The sequence below is a fragment of the Tamandua tetradactyla genome, chromosome 17 (assembly GCF_023851605.1).
Source record: "Tamandua tetradactyla isolate mTamTet1 chromosome 17, mTamTet1.pri, whole genome shotgun sequence".
In the NCBI taxonomy this organism is placed as follows: domain Eukaryota; kingdom Metazoa; phylum Chordata; class Mammalia; order Pilosa; family Myrmecophagidae; genus Tamandua; species Tamandua tetradactyla.
In genome coordinates, this window is record NC_135343.1 from 7,819,355 (window position 1) to 7,837,352 (window position 17,998).

At 36.4% G+C, this 17,998-nt stretch overlaps 1 protein-coding gene across 4 annotated transcripts in view; it reads right to left on the minus strand.

The window, feature by feature from the left end:
• The window catches only part of STRN (striatin), a 174,041-nt gene that overhangs the window by 42,558 nt on the left and 113,485 nt on the right, over positions 1–17,998 (minus strand). For 3 of the 4 annotated variants that reach the window (XM_077133979.1, XM_077133981.1, XM_077133982.1), the window contains exons 8-10: positions 8,876–8,986; positions 6,583–6,669; positions 6,017–6,160 (exon numbers count right to left, since the gene is read on the minus strand). In XM_077133979.1, coding sequence (XP_076990094.1) covers positions 6,017–6,160; positions 6,583–6,669; positions 8,876–8,986 — 342 coding nt within the window. The remainder of the gene's footprint in view (positions 1–6,016; positions 6,161–6,582; positions 6,670–8,875; positions 8,987–17,998) is intronic. The other variant, XM_077133980.1, reaches the window with a different exon arrangement.

Below are 17,998 nucleotides of genomic sequence, written 5' to 3' on the forward strand. Positions count from 1 at the left end.
TGAGTTCCCCAAGTCACGGCAGCTGGCACCCCTCCTCCACAGGCCGCTTCCCAGAGGGGAAAGGAAGAAGACTTTGTCAGCAGCGGGGGCTGAATCCAACCAAACACCAATTATGGAATTAATTGATAAATTATGACCACTAAAAATAGGCCCCCACCTCAGGTTAACCTGGTCAAAGCTGAGGTCGCTCATTTTTGCCCCAGCGCCTTCCCCAGGGGAGGGGTGAAGCCCAACTCAGGTGGAATCCCTCTCTCAAGGAATTCAGACACCAGGGCTTGGTAATTTGACACCATTAAAACCAGCCTACAACCTCTCTTCTGTCTCCACCACACCCCCAGACAAAGTTAAAGGTACCCTATCATCTTATGCTGGTAGGACCTGCAGGCAGACAAGCACCACATACTGGGCAGGATAAGAAAAACAAGAGTCCAGCGACTTCACAGGAAAGTCTTTCAACCTGCTGGGTCTCATCCTCGGGGCAAACCGACGCAGGTGACTCTTTCTTCCTGATAGGAGGCCAGTTTGGTCTGAGAAAATCCAGCTGCGGTCGATAATACCTAAGTAGACCCTCCTAAGTGTGTGGGGGGAAAGGCACCATACAAGCAGGGCAAGAAACAAGAAAACAAGAACTGAAAAATTCTCCTCTGTTAAACAAAACTTAAGTTAGAGGTCCAGATAAAGCTGAATTGAATGTCAAAGAACAGAGAGACAACAAATTCATCCAGCAAGAAAACCCTGGGTAAAAGAAGTGGAAGCAATCTCCAGAATAAATTAATTAAGGTAATTAAATGTCTAGACACCAGCAAAAAATAATGAATCACACTAGGAAAATTGAAGATATGGCCCAAAGGAACAAACCAACAATTCAAGTGCAATACAGGAGCTGAAACATTTAATTCAGAATATACGAACAGACATGGAAAACCTTATCAAAAACCAAATCAACGAATTGAAGGAGGATATAAAGAAGGCAAGGAATGAACAAAAAGAAGAAATTGAAAATCTGAAAAAAAAAATCACAGAACTTATGGGAATGAAAGGCACGGTAGAAGAGATGAAAAAAACAATGAAAACCTACAATGGTAGATTTCGAGAGACAGAACATAGGATTTCTGAAGTGGAGGATGGAACATCTGAAATCCAGCAAGAAAAAGAAAATATAGGGAAAAAAATGGAAAAATATGAGCAGGGACTCGGGGAACTGAAAGACAATATGAGGCATACGAATATAAGTGTTGTGGGTGTCCTAGAAGGAGAAGAGAAGGGAAAAGGAGGAGAAAAACTAATGGAGGGAGTTATCACTGAAAATTTCCCAACTCTTATGAAAGACTTAAAATTACAGATCCAAGAAGTGCAGCGAACCCCAAAGAGAATAGATCCAAATAGATGTACTCCAAGACACTTACTAATCACAATGTCAGAGGTCAAAGAGAAGAGAGAATCTTGAAAGCAGCAAGATACAAGCAATCCATCACATACAAGGGGAGCCCGATAAGACTATGCATAGATTTCTCAGCAGAAACAATGAAGGCAAGAAGACAGTGGGATGATATATTTAAATTATTAAAAGATAAAAACTGCCAACCAAGAATTCTATATCCAGCAAAATTGTGCTTCAAAAATGAGGGAGAGGGCGGGCCGCGGTGGCTCAGCGGGCAAGAGTGCTTGCCTGCCATGCCGGAGGACCCCGGTTCGATTCCCGGCCCCAGCCCATGTAAAAAACAAACAAACAAACAAAATATAATAAAACAAGAAAATGTTTAAAGATGTTTCCCTTTCTTCCTCCCTTCCTTCCTTCCATCCTTCCTTCCTTCTCTGTCTTTCCTTCCCTTCCTCCCTCTCTCTTTAAAAAAAAAAAAAAAAAAAAAAATGAGGGAGAAATTAAAACATTTTCAGACAAAAAATCACTGAGAGAATTTGTGACCAAGAGACCAGCTCTGCAAGAAATACTAAAGGGAGCACTAGAGACAGATACGAAGACAGAAGAGTGTAGAATGGAAGACTATGAGTAAAGGTAAAAAGAAGGAAAATTAGATATGACAGATAAAATCCAAAAGGCAAAATGGTAGAAGAAAGCACTACCCATGCAATATCAACACTAAATGTTAATGGATTAAACTCCCCAATCAAAAGACATAGACTGGCAGAATGGACTAAAAAACAAGACCCATTTATGTGCTGTCTCTACCCAAAGGACATGAGAGCAAGGACACAAACGGACATTTACACATCAGTGTTTATAGCAGCATTATTCACAATTGCCAGTCAAAATGTCCATCAACAGAAGGGTGGCTAAACAAACTGTGGCATATACATACGATGGAATATTATGCAGCTATAAGACAGAATAAAGTTATGAAGGATGTAACAACATGGATGGACCTTAAGGACATTATGTTGAGTGTGATTAGCCAAAAACAAAATGACAAATACTGTATGAATTGACATTAGTGAATAAAGTGGGAATATTTCATTGGTAACAGAGACCATCAGGACATAGAATTAGGGTAAGACACAGGGTAACTGGAGCTGAAGGGATACAGATTGTGCAACAGGACTGAATATAAAAACTCAGAAATGGACAGCACAACACTACCTAAGTGTAATAGAATTATGTTAAAACACTGAATGAAGCTGAATGTGAGAATGATAGAGGGAGGAGGGCTGGGGGCATAAAGGAAATCATAAAGAAAGACGATAAAGACTGAGATGGTATAATCTAGGAATGCCTAGAGTGTATAATGATAGTGACTAAATGTACAAATTTTAAAATGTTTCTGCACGAGGAAGAACAAAGGAATGTCATTACTGCAGTGTGCTGAAAATAGACGGTAATTAATATTTTAAAACTTCAACTTATGTGAGAGACTAAATAAAAAAAGTCTATTTGGTACAAAATTTATATTTTGTAAATAATTATATAATTATAATTTACATAATATAATATAATAATTATATTATGTAAATAATTTATATTATTTACATCTCTTAATATACCTTATGTAGACAGTTGGTTGAACAACATAAGTACATGGAACCTTGGGTAGGACATTAGATTTTACTGGTTTGCCCAGAGTGACGTCCCGATGAATCCCAGAGTGATTTGATCAGTGAGTGGAAAAGTATTTGCAAAGTCCCCTTCGGGGAATGTGAGAATGGGGGAAAATTCAACCTCCCCAGGTTGAATTATTGATATTCTCACAAGCAGTGTGGACAACCAAAGCTATAGGCTGAGCCCCCAGTCTTGGGGTTTGGTCACATGAAACTTAACCCCACAAAGGATAGGTCAAGTCTACTTAAAATTAGGCCTAACAGTCACCCCCAAGAGAACCTCTTTTGTTGCTCAGATGTGGCCTCTCTCTCAAGCCAATACAACAAGCAAACTCACCACTCTCCCCGTCTACGTGAGACATGACTCCCAGGGGTGTGGACCTTCCTAGCAATGTGGGACAGAAAACCTAGAATGAGCTGAGACTCAGCATAAAGGGATTGAGAAAAACTCCTGAATGAGCTGAGACCCAGCATCGAGGGATAGAGAAAACCTTCTTGACCAAAAGGGGGAAGAGTGAAATAAGACAAAGTGTCAGTGGCTGTGAGATTCCAAACAAAGTCGAGAGGTTATCCTGGAGGTTATTCTTACGCATTAAGTAGATATCACCTTGTTATCCAAGATGTAATGGAGCGGCTGAAGGGAACTGCCTGAAAATGCAGAGCTGTGTTCCAGTAGCCATGTTTCTTGATGATGATTGTATAATGATATAGCTTTCACAATGTGACTGTGTGATTGTGAAGACCTTGTGTCTGATGCTCCCTTTAGCTACTATATCAACAGAAGAGTAGAATACATGGAATAAAAATAAATAATAGGGGGAACAAATGTTAAAATAAATTCAGTTTGAAACATTAGTGATCAATGAATGGGAGGGGTAAAGGGTATGGTAGGTAAAATTCTTTTTTTCTTTTTCTGTTTTTGTTTTATTTTTCTGTTGTCTTTTTCGTTCTTTTTCTGAATTGATGCAAATGTTCTAAGAAATGATCATGATGATGAATATGTAACTATGTGATGACATTGTGAATTAATGATTATAAATTTAGAGCGGAATGAGGATATATTAAGGATGCTTGCGTTTCTTGTAATTTTTTTAATTAATAAAAAATTATTTTAAAAAAGTACTTTCAGTGGCTTATAATAATGTGCTTTTTGCACCTCTTTCATTGGGTAAATAGTACCTATGCTGCTTCTATATTAGATTTCTGCATGACCTATATATGACCTAATGTGAAATCTCGGATATAATACTATTTTTAAGTTATGAGAATAGGAACAAAACTAACTTTTCTTCTTCATCTATAACCAATCTTAGAATAAATGAAACTGAAGAAAATTCCAAAATGTACAATGTCCAAAAAATGAGTCTAATAAACAATAAACATACTAAGGACTATGATTTCATATATGTAATTCACAAGACATGGGTTTATATCCCCAAATAAATTGTATGCTGACAGTGTAATGTGTAGAATCTTCTTTAGTTGATATATGGGTAATAAATTCCAAGTATACTATAACTAACTTTAACAAATAATTAACCACATAACGATAAAAAAACTTCACTGAAAATGTATTTGAATCATGAAAATACTGCTAAAGTATTCCAACCATGAAAGCTCATGTCTGTCTAAGAGAAAACGTAAATACCTTTAGAAAATAAGAAGAAAGAAAATGATTATTCTGTGCTTTCTTTCCAAACTATTTCGTTAGATAAATAATAATCTGAAGTAGCATATACTCCGCAAATAATCACTGATTTGAATATTGAGGTAACGTTTAAAAATAAATTTTGAAAAATATTCATTAATCAAGATTACATTTATGTCAATCGAGACACTGAGTTAATATAAATATACATTTAAAAATCAATTTCTTGCTAGTGATCAATGAAAGGGAGGGGTAAAGGGTATGGTATGTATAATTTTAATTTTTTCTGTTTTCATTTTATTTCTTTCTCTGTTGCCCCTTTATTTCTTTTTCTGAACTGAAGAAAATGTTCTAAGAAATGATCATGATGATGAATATGCAGCTAAGTGATGATATTGTGAATTACTGATTATACATGTAGAACGGAATGATCAAAATAGAAATGTTTACATTTATTTGTTTTTTTTAGAATTTAAAAAAATATAAAATAATAAAAATCAATTTCTGGGCAGGCAATGGTGGCTCAGTGGCAGAGTTCTTGCCTGCCATGCTGGAGACCCAGGATCAGTTCCCCAAGCCTGCCCATGTCAAAAAAAAAAAAAAAAAAGCAATTTCTAAATATAGGAATTTATAAGTAGATTAATCAGAACTTCAGTCTAAACCACAAAAAGAGTTGAATTTACATACCACAAGATTATACTGGAAACAATTTAAATATCTAGGTTTAGTATTGTCTAAAATATAACAGGCAACCTTAAAATTATAATTAAGAAAATTATGTTTATGATACGGTGTTAAATACAACAAAACAGAATTATTCTATATGATGACTATAATGATGTAAAAATTAAATGCATGTGGACAAGGGCTAGAAGGAAACAAGGAAAAACAGAAATCAGAAAACATGACCAGACTTTCAGGTGACTTTTTTTCCTTTTTCCTTTATCAGTGATAAATTGCTAAATAAGATATTTAAAATAGTTATGACAGTCTCAAAGTAAACATTTACTACCTAGACTCTTAACTTTCTTATTACTGGAAAGGTTCTACAACATGGGCTTCTGTGGTGTTAGGGGATATTTTAAAGTAGAATTTAGAGTTGGATTTTAAGTTCACTGCATCCTTTTCTCAAGTCTTAAAGACTGAAGTTGGAATCAATCCACTCTGATTTTAATAAAACCTACACTGAGGGAATACTGTATAAATCACGCATTTGTACAATAAAAGTCTTCTCTCTTACGGGGTCCTTTCTGGTGACTGAAATTAGATACGTGTATTCAAGTGCTTTTTGTGCTCCATAGCGTCTTAAATACTTGCCTTCATCTGCCCTATTTATTTCGTGTTCAGGAAGTCTGGAGCTGCTGGGTCTGGAAGGTGAACCCACAGATGGCTGCAATGAGGGAAGTTCATCAACATCTCTCAAATTAGCAAGCATATCTTGGAGTTTTGACCTATTGGGCCCTAGCCCAGAAAAAAGGGAGAAGGAACAAAACAGAAGAAACAAAATTATCCAACCACATGAAAATGGTGCCATAAATTTATTCACATTTACCTCTGATAAGGACATTACACTTTGAAATGGACACTACCTCTTTTACTTTCACAAGAAACTTTTTATTTCTTGAAAAGAAAATAAAGCTAAGGAACTTACATCACTATTTGCATAAAAAATGCTCATGTCCAACAACAAAGGTAATATTATTCTATAGTCAAATCTTTGCATATTGTCCTAAGTGCAGACATACCACAGAGTGTGAAGCTAACATATACTGAATTAAGCAGTATCATCTCTTTTTGTTGGTTTAAAATAAGCTGCATTCATTGCCTTACATCATGATGCTATAGTACCCAAGGTGAAGTCTTATGCCCTGCCAATTACTTACCTGAACTTTGCTCCATCATTCTCCCACATCCCTGTTTTGACTGTTTTATATAGGATAGAGGCTGAAACAGATCTTCGGTAGTTTTTCCTGTTATAGAAGTTTAATTAAGAATGGGAAAATCTTACCCATAGTCCATTATGACTTTTTCCTATACCAGCAAAGATACAACTATTTTTAAGCAATTTTTACTACCACCTAGAAATATATTTTAAGACAGCATGATTACAGTACACAATTTGACTGGAAATATTTCTATTACACCGTATTACAGAGATTCAAACTTCTCCAGTGAGTAACAACTCAGTTATAAAAATTATTTATGGTGGCAACTCATACACCAAATCAAAGCTTTGGTTCAGTTTTAATTTTTAGTCTTCACTTGTTCCTAGGCTACTGCTTTATCAAGATAACATGAAGAGGATAAACAAAAACATACTGAACCTTGGTCTACAGTAAGAGAAGTTAATTTTACTTTGCCACACTAAAATGCAAAATGCTTTTTGAGGCAATACTGATTATAATTCCCATATACATAATTATAATTCCCATATAATTAGGATTTCCTAATCCAGTTACTTCTATTAGCAGGAATACTGTTCCAGTCAAACGGTGCAGTTTTAAACCACAGAACTGAATAGTCAACATAAGAATGGATGGATTCTATCTAAGTTCTTGCTACTTTTCCAATAGAAAGATCTTTAAATCTTTTACATTTCAAGACATTCGTTTTGTAGCATAATGACCTAAAGAAATACATAAATTAAAATATTCTCCTTGTTTCTCATGTATGATGTATAAATTTTCCTCAAAATTTCAGTTAAATGGTTTTGTCATGGATCCAAAAAGCCATGACAAATTGTGGCTTACTATGTTTGCTACGATTAAATTTTTTATCAGTGTATTTGGATTAAAGATAAAAATGTTCTTATATTTTTAATTTTCTCACTGTGTTTTAATTGATACTGAGAAGGTATCAAAACATAATCTTTCAGTATATTATGGTTGATACTATGCTAACATCAATAACACCAACAGTGACTTTTTATTGACTCAGGCTAAAAACTTATAAATTCTAAGACAATTTAAGTAAAGATTTAAATATTTTCAAGTAAATATTGTATTACATAAGAATGTCCTAACAGAAATGACTAGTATTTCATAAGTCTTAGCATCACCATAAGGTAAGAGAAAATGAAAAAGTAAATTCTTCTAGATCTTTTGCAACTTTTAACTACATTTCTCACAAAGTTAGAGACTCATCTCACTTTATACTATTTTAATATCATGAAGGATGACATTTCTACTGTTTTAAAAGCGGTATCCATGTTCCTATAGTCAATGAGAGTAGAAGTACGAGGAGGTAATTTAGACTTGTACTCCTAAAAAGATGTTTAGGATAGGTTTTAGAGATATTTGAAAGCTTTTTTTTTGTTTTTTAAACCTCTGTAGTAGTACATATAAGAACTTATTTCTATTTGTAGTGCTCCTCAGTGAGATACATAGTTCCAAGCAACTCCTTTATAATCATATGTTTGAAAGAGCTTGTATTTTTTTTTTACATCCTTAACTAGATTGATTGCTATGCTTAATTGATAATTTGCATAATACATGGGTTATGCATATATGATCCACAGGGCTAGAAATTTTACTTTGGCTTCTGTTTTTGATGTGGCACATATTTTGTTGAAAACAAAAAACCTACTTGGTAAGGTTGATCATAAATGAAATTATCCAGGAATTTTAAACTAGAAAATAAGGACTTTTAAAAGTTATGTATTTGACTCTGTGCCCTGTATAACATATACTAGTTGAGAGTAAATGAATTGTGTACTATGGACAAATAGAATATTCAGGGGTAGAAATTAATTTTCTTTCTGTCTCCAAGATCTAAAATTAAAGCAATGCTTTTGGTGGATTGCAGACAATTACAACTAGATGAGATTTATAAATCATCAACAGTGAAAAATCATTGTTGTAAATAAGCACATGTACTTTAAAAAATCAAATTATCATTATATTTGAATACACAGCCCAACACTATCATGAGGTTCTGGATTTATTATTGGGATATACTACAATTCCATAATCATCTGTGAGTTTTTTGTTTTTTTTTTTAAGATCATAATCAAATAACTAACCATTTAATTTCAACCCCTGAGAGCAGGTGAAAAGGAAAGAGGTCAGGAGCAGCAAAGAAAAAGAGTAAGTAGTTTTAGGAAAACATTGAAAAAAGAAATTAGGGATGTGAATGAAGCAAGATTTATGATTTATAGACACAATGTTTTCCACTTACTCTTCACCCCCTTTTTCCCCTTTCTCTCCTTTTTGTATTGTTCCTTGAGTTTGGTAATTACTCCCTGGTCCACATTCCAGGCTTCAGGCATGAGACACTGGTCTTCCTTTTCTAAACAGAGTAAAACAAATGAAACAGTCTTTTTCAATAAAAAATCAAATACTCCAAGTCAATTTGTATGAACAACATACCCACTTTTCTCATAGTATCACTAATCTAAAAAATAATTATTGCTTATTCAGTAGAGGTAGTAGTCACAAACTAAGAAACAATGATCAATTTGATTTCCTAGGTAATAATATTAAATTTTTCGTGAAAGAAACAGAAAAAATACCTGGAAAATATGAGTGATGTTTAATAAGTTAAGCCTAAATCTTTATAATTAAGAAACCCTCGAAGTTCTCTGCAGTTTCTGAATTCAGTATTCGGTGATTCACAAAAATCTCTTCTTTTCATTTAAATGATGAGAGAAGATTATTAAGAGGTCATATAAAAATATTCTCCAACGATCTTTTCATTTCAAAAGTTTTATATTTGCCCTTTGTAGTAGCTCGGTCCAGGTGTCAGCCTGGTCAGGTGATGTGCCCAGTGTTCCGCTGCTGCGGCCTGAGATCATCAGCATGTGAACTAAGGGGAGTGCCTTCCTCATGAGTGGGTCAGAAAAGAGTCCAGCCAATCTGTGTGAACTCCAATACTCCAAGTCAATTTGTATGAACAACATAACCAGTTTTCTCATAGTATCACTAATTCAATTCTGACCCCCTTAAAAGGAGGGGTCAGAAAAGAGTCCAGCAGCCCAGCACACCTCAGCTCAGAGCTCAAAGGCAGCTCAGAACCAGATGTCTAGAGATGCAGAAAGGAAGGATGCGCCCCAGGAAACGTATTTGTACCCAGAAGCCAAAAGTGGGCCAGCAGACATGGTTGTGTGCCTTCCTATGTGACAGAGAAAGTCAGAGGAAGGTTAGCTGCCTTTCCTCCAAAGAACTGCAATTAAATAAATCATCTTTATAGAAGCCAGACTATCTCTGGTGTATTGCATTCCAGCAGCTTGGCAGTTTTTTCCAGACTTGGTGAATATCAGCATTTTATGAATAATAGTATTTTATGAAGTATATTAATCAGCCTTCACGCAAAATTTAAGTAATGTGTTACTTTATAAATCCTCAGAAAGTGAAATGGCAAACTCTGCGCTTTCAAAAGAAAATAAATTCAATCATTAGTCTTCCCTATTTCATGAAGTGGAAATATTCTATATATTTTATACTTAGTACAAACCCATATACTATATTATTACTCTTAAGTTTTAGCTCAGAGCTCTTGCTTGAACCCAAGATTCTTGCATACAACGGTTAGGGTCCATGACTCCATTGGGAAGTCTAACAGATATCTCAAACTAAACACGGGAACAACCGAACTACCAGGTCTCCCTCCTTTTCCAATCTGTTCTGCCCACAGGCTTCCCCATCTCCCCCATGTATATATGATTTGGCAATTACATGCTTCCAGTTACTCAGATCAAAAGACTCTCTGTCTCACATCCCATTTCAAATATTCTAAATATTTCAAAATAGTATTAATACTACCAGAATCTGACTGCTTTCTCAGCACATCCACTGCTAACCACGTTGATCTCCTGCTACAGTTATTGCAATAATTACCACCCCCATACCAGTCTATTGTCAACATGTGTTACTTCAATATAGCAGCCAGAGAGCTGGTTCTGAAGGAAAAGTCTTATCGTGTTACTCTTCTGCTCAAAATTCTTCATGCTCCCCATCTCACCAATGGTCTACCTGGCCCCTACCTGATCTCATCATTTCTTACTAACTTCCCCCTGAATCATTCTGTTCCAGCCACTATAGATTCCTTGACTCTCTCAAACCTGCTAGGACTGCTGCTATGTTAGGCCATTTGCTCTAGCTTTCTTCTTCCTAGAACATTTCTCCTCAAGATACTAATCAGGACTTCCGGAGAAGATGGCGGCTTACTAAGACGCGCAGGTCTTAGTTCCTCCTCCAGAACAGCTACTAGAGAAGTAGAAACGATACAGAACAGCTCCCGGAGCCACGACAGAAACCAAGAAGACAGCGTACCCCATTCTGGAACGGCTGACTGGCTGGGAGAATCCGCTGCGGTGAGATTACCGAGGGGCACGCGCTTCCCCGGGCCAGGGCGGCAGGCGGCCGGAGTCCCTCCCTCCCTCCTTCCGGGGCCGGCTGGGAGAATCAGACAGGCGGTCCCCTCAAGCCGTGGCAGCTGGCGCCCCCCCCGTCAACGCGCGGCCCCCCGGACCAGCTGGGAGAATTGGATCAGAGATCCCCAAGCCGTGGAGAACGGCGACCGGGGTCCCTTCCAAACACGTGGCTTCCCGGTCCGGCTGGGAACGGTGGATAGACACTTCCCCAAGCTGCGGCGGCTGGCGCCTCCCCGCCACGATTGGCTCTCCGGGCTGGCTGGGAAATTTGGACAGGCATTCCCCCAAGCAGCGGAGGCCGGCGACCCTCCCGCCGTGTGGATCCCCGGGCCGGCTGGATGATTCGGACTGCACTACCCCAAGCCGCTTCGGCTGGCGACCCCCCCCCCCACCGCACAGCGAACTTAAAGGAGCCACAGCATCTTTTACTGGTGGGACCCGCAGACAGATGAGCGCCACGAGTGCCACCTACTGGGCAGGATAAGAAAAACAGAGCCCAGAGATTTCACAGAAAAATCTTTCAACCTGCGGGGTCTTACACCCAGGGAAATCTGATTAAATGCCCAGACACCAGCAGAAGATAACAGATCACGCTCAGAAAATTGAAAATATGGCCTGGCCCAGTCAAAGGAACAAACCAACAGTTCAAATGAGATATAGGAACTGAGCCAACTAATGCTGAATATACGAACAGAAATGGAAAACCTCTTCAAAAACCAAATCGATAAATTGAGGGAGGACATGAAGAAGACATGGGCTGAACAAAAAGAAGAAATAGAAAAACTGAAAAAACAAATCACAGAACTTATGGGAGTGAAGGACAAAGAAGAAAAGATGGAAAAAACAATGGATACCTACAATGGTAGATTTAAAGAGACAAGCTAGAATTAGTGAATTGGAGGATGGAACATCTGAATTCCAAAAAGAAACAGAAACTATAGGGAAAAGAATGGAAAAATTTGAACAGGGGATCAGGAAACTGAATGACAATATGAAGCGCACAAATATACGTGTTGTGGGTGTCCCAGAAGGAGAAGAGAAGGGAAAAGGAGGAGAAAAACTAATGGAAGAAATTATCACTGAAAATTTCCCAACTCTTATGAAAGACTTAAAATCACAGATCCAAGAAGTGCAGTGCACCCCAAAGAGAATAGACCCAAATAGGCGTTCTCCAAGAAACTTATTAGTAAGAATGTCAGAAGTCACAGAGAAAGAGAGGATCTTGACAGCAGCAAGAGAAAAACAATCCATCACATACAAGGGAAACCCAATAAGACTATGTGTAGATTTCTCAGCAGAAACCATGGAAGCTAGAAGACAGTGGGATGATATATTTAAATTACTAAAAGAGAAAAACTGCCAACCAAGACTTCCATATCCAGCAAAATTCTCCTTCAAAAATGAGGGAGAAATTAAAACATTCTCAGACAAAAAGTCACTGAGAGAATTTGTGACCAAGAGACCAGCTCTGCAAGAAATACTAAAGGGAGCACTAGAGTCAGATACGAAAAGACAGAAGAGAGAGGTATGGACAAAAGTGTAGAGAGAAGGAAAGTCAGATATGATATATATAATACAAAAGGCAAAATGGTAGAGGAAAATATTATCCAAACAGTAATAACACTAAATGTTAATGTACTGAATTCCCCAATCAAAAGACAAAGACTGGCAGAATGGATTAAAAAACAGGATCCTTCTATATGCTGTCTACAGAAAACACATCTTAGACCCAAAGATAAACATAGGTTGAAAGTGAAAGGTTGGGAAAAGATATTTCATGCAAATAACAACCAGAAAAGAGCAGGAGTGGCTATACTAATATCCAACAAATTAGATTTCAAATGTAAAACAGTTAAAAGAAACAAAGAAGGACACTATCTACTAATAAAAGGAACAATTCAACAAGAAGACATAACAATCATAAATATTTATGCACCGAACCAGAATGCCCCAAAATATGTGAGGAATACACTGCAAACACTGAAAAGGGAAATAGACTCATATACCATAATAGTTGGAGACTTCAATTCCCCACTCTCATCAATGGACAGAACATCTAGACAGAGGATCAATAAAGAAATAGAGAATCTGAATATTACTATAAATGAGCTAGACTTAACAGACATTTATAGGACATTACATCCCACAACAGCAGGATACACCTTTTTCTCAAGTGCTCATGGATCATTCTCAAAGATAGACCATATGCTGGGTCACAAAGCAAGTCTTAACAACTTTAAAAAGATTGAAATCATACACAACACTTTCTCGGATCATAAAGGAATGAAGTTGGAAATCAATAATAGGCGGAGTGCCAGAAAATTCACAAATACCTGGAGGCTCAACAACACACTCTTAAACAACGAGTGGGTCAAAGAAGAAATTGCAAGAGAAATTAGTAAATACCTCGAGGGGAATGAAAACGAAAACACAACATACCAAAACCTATGGGATGCAGCAAAGGCAGTGCTAAGAGGGAAATTTATTGCCCTAAATGGCTATATCAGAAAAGAAGAAAAGGCAAAAATTCAGGAATTAGCTGTCCACTTGGAAGAACTGGAGAAAGAACAGCAAACTAACCCCAAAGCAAGCAAAAGGAAAGAAATAACAAAGATTAGAGCAGAAATAAATGAAATTGAAAACATGAAAACAATAGAGAAAATCAATAAGACCAGAAGTTGGTTCTATGAGAAAATCAATAAGATTGATGGGCCCTTAGCAAGATTGACAAAAAGAAGAAGAGAGAGGATGCAAATAAATAAGATCAGAAATGGAAGAGGAGACATAACCACTGACCTCACAGAAATAAAGGAGGTAATAACAGGATACTATGAACAACTTTACGCTAATAAATACAACAATTTAGATGAAATGGATGGGTTCCTGGAAAGACATGAACAACCAACTTTGACTCAAGAAGAAATAGATGACCTCAACAAACCAATCACAAGTGAAGAAATTGAATCAGTCATTCAAAAGCTTCCTAAAAAGAAAAGTCCAGGACCAGACGGCTTCACATGTGAATTTTACCAAACATTCCAGAAAGAATTAGTACCAACTCTCCTCAAACTCTTCAAAAAAATCGAAGTGGAGGGAAAGCTACCTAATTCATTCTATGAAGCCAACATCACCCTCATACCAAAACCAGGCAAAGATATTACAAAAAAAGAAAACTACAGACCAATCTCTCTAATGAATATAGATGCAAAAATCCTCAACAAAATTCTAGCAAATCGAATCCAACAACACATTAAAAGAATTATACATCATGACCAAGTAGGATTCATCCCAGGTATGCAAGGATGGTTCAACATAAGAAAATCAATTAATGTAATACACCATATCAACAAATCAAAGCTGAAAAATCACATGATCATCTCAATTGATGCAGAGAAGGCATTTGACAAGATTCAACATCCTTTCCTGTTGAAAACACTTCAAAACATGGAACAAAAGGGAACTTCCTTAAAATGATAGAGGGAATATATGAAAAACCCACAGCTAATATCATCCTCAATGGGGAAAAATTGAAAACTTTCCCCCTAAGATCAGGAACAAGACAAGGATGTCCATTATCACCACTATTATTCAACATCGTGTTGGAGGTTCTAGCCAGAGCAATTAGACAAGAAAAAGAAATACGGCATCAAAATTGGAAAGGAAGAAGTAAAACTATCACTGTTTGCAGACGATATGATACTATACGTCGAAAACCCGGAAAAATCCACAACAAAACTACTAGAGCTAATAAATGAGTACAGCAAAGTAGCAGGTTACAAGATCAACATTCAAAAATCTATAGCATTTCTATACACTAGTAATGAACAAGCTGAGGGGGAAATCAAGAAACGAATCCCATTTACAATTGCAACTAAAAGAATAAAATACCTAGGAATAAATTTAACTAAAGAGACAAAAAACCTATACAAAGAAAACTACAAAAAACTGTTAAAAGAAATCACAGAAGACCTAAATAGACGGAAGGGCATACCGTGTTCATGGATTGGAAGACTAAATATAGTTAAGATGTCAATCCTACCTAAATTGATTTACAGGTTCAATGCAATACCAATCAAAATCCCAACAACTTATTTTTCAGAAATAGAAAAACCAATAAGCAAATTTATCTGGAAGGGCAGGGTGCCCCGAATTGCTAAAGGTATCTTGAGGAAAAAAAAATGAAGCTGGAGGTCTCACGCTGCCGGACTTTAAGGCATATTATGAAGCCACAGTGGTCAAAACAGCATGGTATTGGCATAAAGATAGATATATCGACCAATGGAATCGAATAGAGTGCTCAGATATAGACCCGCTCATCTATGGACATTTGATCTTTGATAAGGCAGTCAAACCAACTCACCTGGGACAGAACAGTCTCTTCAATAAATGGTGCCTAGAGAACTGGATATCCATATGCAAAAGAATGAAAGAAGACCCATATCTCACACCCTATACAAAAGTTAACTCAAAATGGATCAAAGATCTAAACATTAGGTCTAAGACCATAAAACAGTTAGAGGAAAATGTAGGGAGATATCTTATGAAACTTACAATTGGAGGCGGTTTTATGGACCTTAAACCTAAAGCAAGAGCACTGAAGAAAAACAAATAAATGGGAGCTCCTCAAAACTAAACACTTTTGTGCATCAAAGAACTTCATCAAGAAAGTAGAAAGACAGCCTTCACAATGGGAGACAATATTTGGAAATGACATATCAGATAAAGGTCTAGTATCCAGAATTTATAAAGAGATTGTTCAACTCAACAACAAAAAGACAGCCAACCCAATTACAAAATGGGAAAAAGACTTGAACAGACACCTCTCAGAAGAGGAAATACAAATGGCCAAAAGGCACATGAAGAGATGCTCAATGTCCCTGGCCATTAGAGAAATGCAAATCAAAACCACAATGAGATATCATCTCACACCCACCAGAACGGCCATTATCAACAAAACAGAAAATGACAAGTGCTGGAGAGGATGCGGAGAAAGAGGCACACTTATCCACTGTTGGTGGGAATGTCAAATGGTGCAACCACTGTGGAAGGCAGTTTGGTGGTTCCTCAAAAAACTGAATATAGAATTGCCATACGACCCAGCAATACCATTGCTAGGTATCTACTCAAAGGACTTAAGGGCAAAGACACAAACGGACATTTGCACATCAATGTTTATAGCAGCGTTATTTACAATTGCAAAGAGATGGAAACAGCCAAAATGTCCATCAACAGATGAGTGGCTAAACAAACTGTGGTATATATATACTATGGAATATTATGCAGCTTTAAGACAGAATAAACTTATGAAGGATGTAATAACATGGATGGACCTAGAGAACATTATGCTGAGTGAGTCTAGCCAAAAACTAAAGGACAAATACTGTATGGTCCCACTGATGTGAACCGACATTAGCGAATAAACTTGGAATATGTCATTGGTAACAGAGACCAGCAGGATTTAGAAACAGGGTAAGATAATGGGTAATTGGAGCTGAAGGGATACAGACTGTGCAACAGGACTAGATACAAAAACTCAAAAATGGACAGCACAATAATACCCAATTGTAAAGTAATCATGTTAAAACACTGAATGAAGCTGCATCTGAGCTATAGGTTTTTTTTTTTGTCTGTTTGTTTGTATCTTTTTTTTTTTACTATTATTTTTATTTTTTTCTCTATATTAACATTCTATATCTTTTTCTGTTGTTTTGCTAGTTCTTTTACTAAATCAATGCAAATGTACTAAGAAATGATGATCATGTATCTATGTGATGATGTTAAGAATTACTGATTGCATATGTAGAATGGAATGATTTCTAAATGTTGTGTTAAAAAAAAAAGATACTAATTAGATGGCTAATTCCCTCACCTACTTTAAAGTCCTTTTCTCAAAGGTCACCCACAACCCCTGTTTTCAATTACCACCTGTGTTCTCCACCCCATTCCAACCCCACCACTCCTTATACCCCTTACACTGACTACTTTTTCTATTTTCCATTACATTTATCACCTTCTGAACATTATGCCATCATTATGATTATTATTTATTGTCTACTTCCTTTTAGTCAATTGTGAGCCCCACAAGGGTAGTATCTTCACCTAGAAGACCTGTTATACAGAATGTCCTTGATAAATATTTAAATGAATGAGGAATAAATAAAAATAAACAGGAATATTTCTATTTTTTAACAATTTTAAGTTTCAACTCATCGTTTAAAAAAACTATTTACTGGGCCTCTGCATATACTACAACAAAAACTCACAACTTTTAATAAACCTAACTATACCTACTAATAGGTAGGAACACTCTATTTCTCAAAAAAAACTTACAATTAAAAACGTCTAAATAAGGCTAGAGGGAAGTCCTTAAACTGTAGAGCTATGTTCCAGTAGTCATGTTTCTTGAAGATGATTGTATAATGATATTGCTTTCACAATGTGACTGTGTGATTGTGAAAACCTCGTGTCTGATGCTCCTTTTATCTACAGTATGGACAGATGAGTAAAACATATGGATTAAAAATAAATAATTGGGGGAACAAATCTTTAAATTAAAAATATATACATATTAGACAGATGGAAATACCAGTGGTCAATGAGAGGGAGGAGTAAGGGGTATGATATGTATGAGTGTTTTCTTTTTATTTCTTTTTCTAAAGCGATGTAAATGTTCTAAAAAATGATCATGGTTATGAATACACAACTACATAATAAGATTGTGAGCCACTAATTGTAAACCATGTATGGAATGCTTGTATGTTAAGAATATATGTGCTTGTATGTTGTTGTATTAATAAAATTTTTTTTTTAAGTCTAAATAAATTAAACTGAAGTAACTTTTGGATCGCAGAATATCTTCTTTTTTTTTTATCAATTAATTTCTTTTTACTATAGAACTTGTAGGTTTACACAGAAACCATTCAGGAAAC